The 4610-nt window shown below is 37.4% G+C and overlaps 1 protein-coding gene across 1 annotated transcript; it reads right to left on the bottom strand.

The window, feature by feature from the left end:
* Positions 1-375: 375 nt before the first annotated feature.
* Positions 376-1308, bottom strand: LOC140690502 (olfactory receptor 4C15-like). Its single transcript, XM_072952339.1, has one exon. It carries the CDS (start codon positions 1306-1308, stop codon positions 376-378), a length of 933 nt encoding a protein of 310 aa, XP_072808440.1.
* Between the last annotated feature and the right edge of the window lie 3302 nt (positions 1309-4610).

Here is a 4610-nt window from a genome sequence, read left to right as displayed (position 1 = left end):
AATAGTTTGAGTAAGTTCCCATTTCTAATCTCTAAGATAGTTTTGTCTTCCCTGCACAAAGGTTTTCCAAAGCATCTACTGAGAGGCAAGAAGTCTGGGAGACAATTTCTCATTTCATTCTTTTTTGACATTTCAATTCCAAGTAAGCATAGAATTCAACTCTTTTCAATTTACATTTGAGGATGCTGAGCTGCCAGATCAGAGTTCATAAGTAATCTAAGGGGGAAAACATTATTTCCTGACCCTTATGTTAGTGCTTTTTACATTACATTGCTTTACCACCTGCCAAACAAGACTCACCGACATACAGTGTTTATCTAATAAGAAAACTTGAATTTTCAATCTTAACTTTAAATTTTTTCAAAGATCAACATTTTATTTTTCATTAGCCACTATTATTCTGTTCCACACTTTCCTCATGGCATTTTTCACTTCCTTATTCCTGAATGTGTAAATCAAAGGATTGAACAAGGGAGTTAGGATGGTGTAAAATATGGCTACTATTTTGTCAAAGGAGAAAGCAGATGGAGGTCGTGCATACACAAATATGCATGGGACAAAGAACAAAACCACAACAGCAATGTGAGATCCACAGGTAGAGAGAGCTCTCTGCTGCCCTTCAGTACTACGGGTTCTCAGAGAGAGCAAGATGACCCCATAGGAGATGAGCAACAAGGAGAAGATAAGGATGCAGATGAACCCACTGTTGGCAACCACCAAAAGGCCAAAGATGTGAGTGTCAGTGCAGGCTAGCTCCAGTAATGGGTATAAGTCACACATGAAGTGATCAATGACATTGGGGCCACAGAAGGGCAGCTGGAAAGTGAAGAGAATTTGTATCATGGAATGCAGGAAGCCCCCTGTCCAGGCTGCCCCTGTCAGAATGCCGCAGAGCCTCTGGCTCATGATAGAAGAGTAGCGCAGGGGTTTGCAGATGGCCACATAGCGGTCATAGGCCATGGCTGTGAGGACAGTCACCTCTGCTCCAGCAAAGAAGTGCTCAGCAAAGAGGTGGGTCATGCAGCCTTCAAAGGAGATGGTTTTCCTCTCAGAGAGAGAGTCCATGATTATCTTTGGGGCAATGGCAGAGGAGAAGCATGCATCCACGATGGACAGAAAAGCCAAGAAGAAGTACATGGGGGAGCCCAGGAGTGCTGGGCTGCAACTGATGGTCACCACCATTAGCAAGTTGCCCCCAATAGTTGTGATGTAGCCAAACAAAAACACAACAAATATTAGTTTCTGTATATTTGGATTCTGTGAAAGCCCCAGGAGGACAAACTCAGTTACAAAGCTTTGGTTTTGCATGATTTCCAAGAAGAGGGTGAAAGCTACTACAGTGAGCATGTAGAACCTACAATTATGAGAAAGAAAAATGTCTTATACCAGTTCATGGAATTACCATAGTCAATGAGTTTGTTCATCCATGTGAAAGATTATCTAATGTACTTGTGCTTCTCTTGTCATTGACAACAACAACAACAACAAAAGAAAGTTTTAAGGCAGCAATGGGATGTCAGGAAGGATAGGGATGAATTATTAAATACTTTAAGATCGTCAGAGCTTCAGAATAGGGGAAGGATGGCGGTAGGGATGAGAAATGTATTTTTTTTATCTCAACTGTTAACTCTGATCATGTAGTAGTGGTTTCCTGGAGTGAACTGGAAGAAGGATTCTGAAATCACATCTAAGTTTTCTGGAAAGGAGGAAGGCAGTTTATTAATTACAGCTGCCATGTGCTTGGAATGGGAGCGGGGATGACCTGCACGCCCTCCCTGACCAGGAAACGTCCTTATCTGCAAATAGAAGAAGAAATAGCACCCAGTTTAGGACGTGCTTAGAAATCATGGCTGTTCCCCCATGACTTTTAAAAGTCTGAAGTGAATTGAGCCTTTAAGATTAATTAATCAATTCTTTATAAAAGAGAAAGATCAATGGGAAGTCACTCTGCCATAGCCTAACACATCACAAGGATGCGTGCTTTGAGTTGGTTTTTTTCCCACTCACTGAAAACAAAAAGAGAAGTTGATAAAAAATAATAATACCTACTTATGAGTATTGTTATTATAACTAAGTTAAATAATGCAAGGAAGCATTTGTTCAGGGTCTAGTGGGTAAGAAACAGTCCATGTTAGGTCTTAGTACTTTATTTTACTGGTAGAAAATTCATGCCTTTTAAAAGAGATAAAAATCAAAGAAATAACAGGTGCTGAGTCTCAAATTTTAACCCGGACCCCTGGCTCCAACGTCCAAGTCCTTTCCACTGGATCTACAGGGAAAGAAGCAAACATTTTTTCTAGCAAGAACTTTAGAACAGAGGTGGCCTTTGGAGGGTTGCCGTCCACTTTAGAGGTGAAAACTTCTGATTCCTTTGTTCACGTTTGAATGATGCCTCTTGATGAAGGACACTGAGCAAATGATGTAGAATCAGAAGGTAATGGTCCAGTTACTTACAGACACAAACTGGCAACAACCACATAGGTAAGGAATATAAATTATATGGTGAATATAAGTCAGAGCCTTGAGGCTTCCATTATTTGCTAATTATTTATACTATATGTCCCAGTCTGATCAAGTACAGCTTGGCAAGATAAATGTGTTTCTCAAATTTCTATGACTATTGTAATGTAGGGAGGTTCGTATATAACCTTTCTGTTCATCTCACAGGATTATAATGAGGGTCAAATTGAAAAATGTGAAACTGTTGCTTTTGATAAAATGTCCATATCAGTTTTAGTTACTTTTCTCTCACTTAAAAATCCTGACACCTTACCCACAGAAAGTTTTCCCATGAGTTATCCAGGTTATTACTCCAAATTTTGACTTCATTTTTCATAGCAAGACACATCTTTGAAGAATGATTGTGTCCTTACTTGTACACATAAGAGACATTCATCAAACGACATGTATGTGTGTACAAATAGACAAGTAAAAGAATAATTAGGCTTTCTGTAAAAATTAAAAAATAAGTTGTTTTTTATGAATGACAGCTAACAAAAATAATTGAAAATTTTAATAAAACTAACAAATATAGAAGTGTGTATAGTACTATCTGTCCATTTGTTTACTTTGAAATAACCATCTTCATTATGTTTCCAGGGCACCAGACATTCCTAAACAGTGCTTGCATTACGAACTCCATATCCAGCTACAGACTGCCGTCAAGAAAACAAGACTATAAAACAAACCCTATGTTACAACAGTTATCAGTTTATCCTCAGATCAAAACAAGAGAGACGATGGAATGAAATGATGAAGAGCACCAGCTCCAGGTGCACAGAGACCTCGGTACGAATCCAGGCTCTTCTACTAAGGTATATTATGTGATAAGAAAAGTTACTTAAAATTCTCAAGGACTCAGATTCTATTCTGGAACTGGGTATAATAATAGTGCCTCCTGAGAGGGTCCTTGCGAAAATCAGAAAAGGCTGTGCTCATAAAACCATTTATGCATTTAGATGCACTGGAGAAAATTATAAACGGTAAGAACAAGCCCCCAAAGCAATTGACACAGAGTGGAAATGAGAATGCTTTTATTCCTAATTTCTGCTTTACCATGCCAGGGCTGAAAAATAGCTTTACTCATTTTTGACTTATTCACAAATATAAAATATTTTATTGGTCAGAATGCATAAATGGTATTGTTTAAATCTGCAACACTTTTGAATAATAATCTCTGAAATAAATGATTGTGGCCTTCAGACCCTCATGTGTCCACCTCTTTTTCAGGCAGCTTCATTTTACAAATAAAATCAAATAGAATGAAGGCTGGAAATGAAAACCAAGATTCTATATTAATCTAACAGTTAAATAATTCTTAGGCTCTCTACTTCCTTACTTGGGGATTTTCTCAGACAAACACTATTTTAGAATCAAAATGCTCATTAAATATAAACAAATCAAGCCTCTCTTTTTTTTTCAGATAAAAGAAATTTCTAACATTATTGTTAAAGCTTTGACAATGGAGAGTATGGTGTCCTCAGAGTTTATGATCACAAGGGTTTTGATTTGGAATTATTTATTTATTTATTTATTTAACATTTTTTATTGATTTATAATCACTTTACAATGTTGTATCAAATTCCAGTGTTCAGCACAATTTTTCAGTCATTCATAGACATATACACACTCATTGTCACATTTTTTTCTCTGTGATTTATCATAACATTTTGTGTATATTTCCCTGTGCTATACAGTGTAATCTTGTTTATCTATTCTACAATTTTGAAATCCCAGTCTATCCCTTCCCACCCTCTACCCCCCCCCCCGGTAACCACAAGTCTGTATTCTCTGTCCATGAGTCTATTTCTGTCCTGTATTTATGCTTTGTTTTAGTTTGTTTGTTTGTTTTTGTTTTTTAGATTCCACATATGAGCGATCTCATATGGTATTTTTCTTTCTCTTTCTGGCTTACTTCACTTAGGATGACATTCTCTAGGAGCATCCATGTTGCTGCAAATGGCATTATGTTGTCGGTTTTTATGGCTGAGTAGTATTCCATTGTATAAATATACCACATCTTCTTTATCCAGTCACCTGTTGATGGACATTTAGGCTGTTTCCATGTTTTGGCTATTGTAAATAGTGCTGCTATGAACATTGGGGTGCAG

Source organism: Vicugna pacos, chromosome 30 (assembly GCF_048564905.1).
Source record: "Vicugna pacos chromosome 30, VicPac4, whole genome shotgun sequence".
In the NCBI taxonomy this organism is placed as follows: Eukaryota; Metazoa; Chordata; class Mammalia; order Artiodactyla; family Camelidae; genus Vicugna; species Vicugna pacos.
This window is presented reverse-complemented; position numbering and strand designations above follow the sequence as displayed.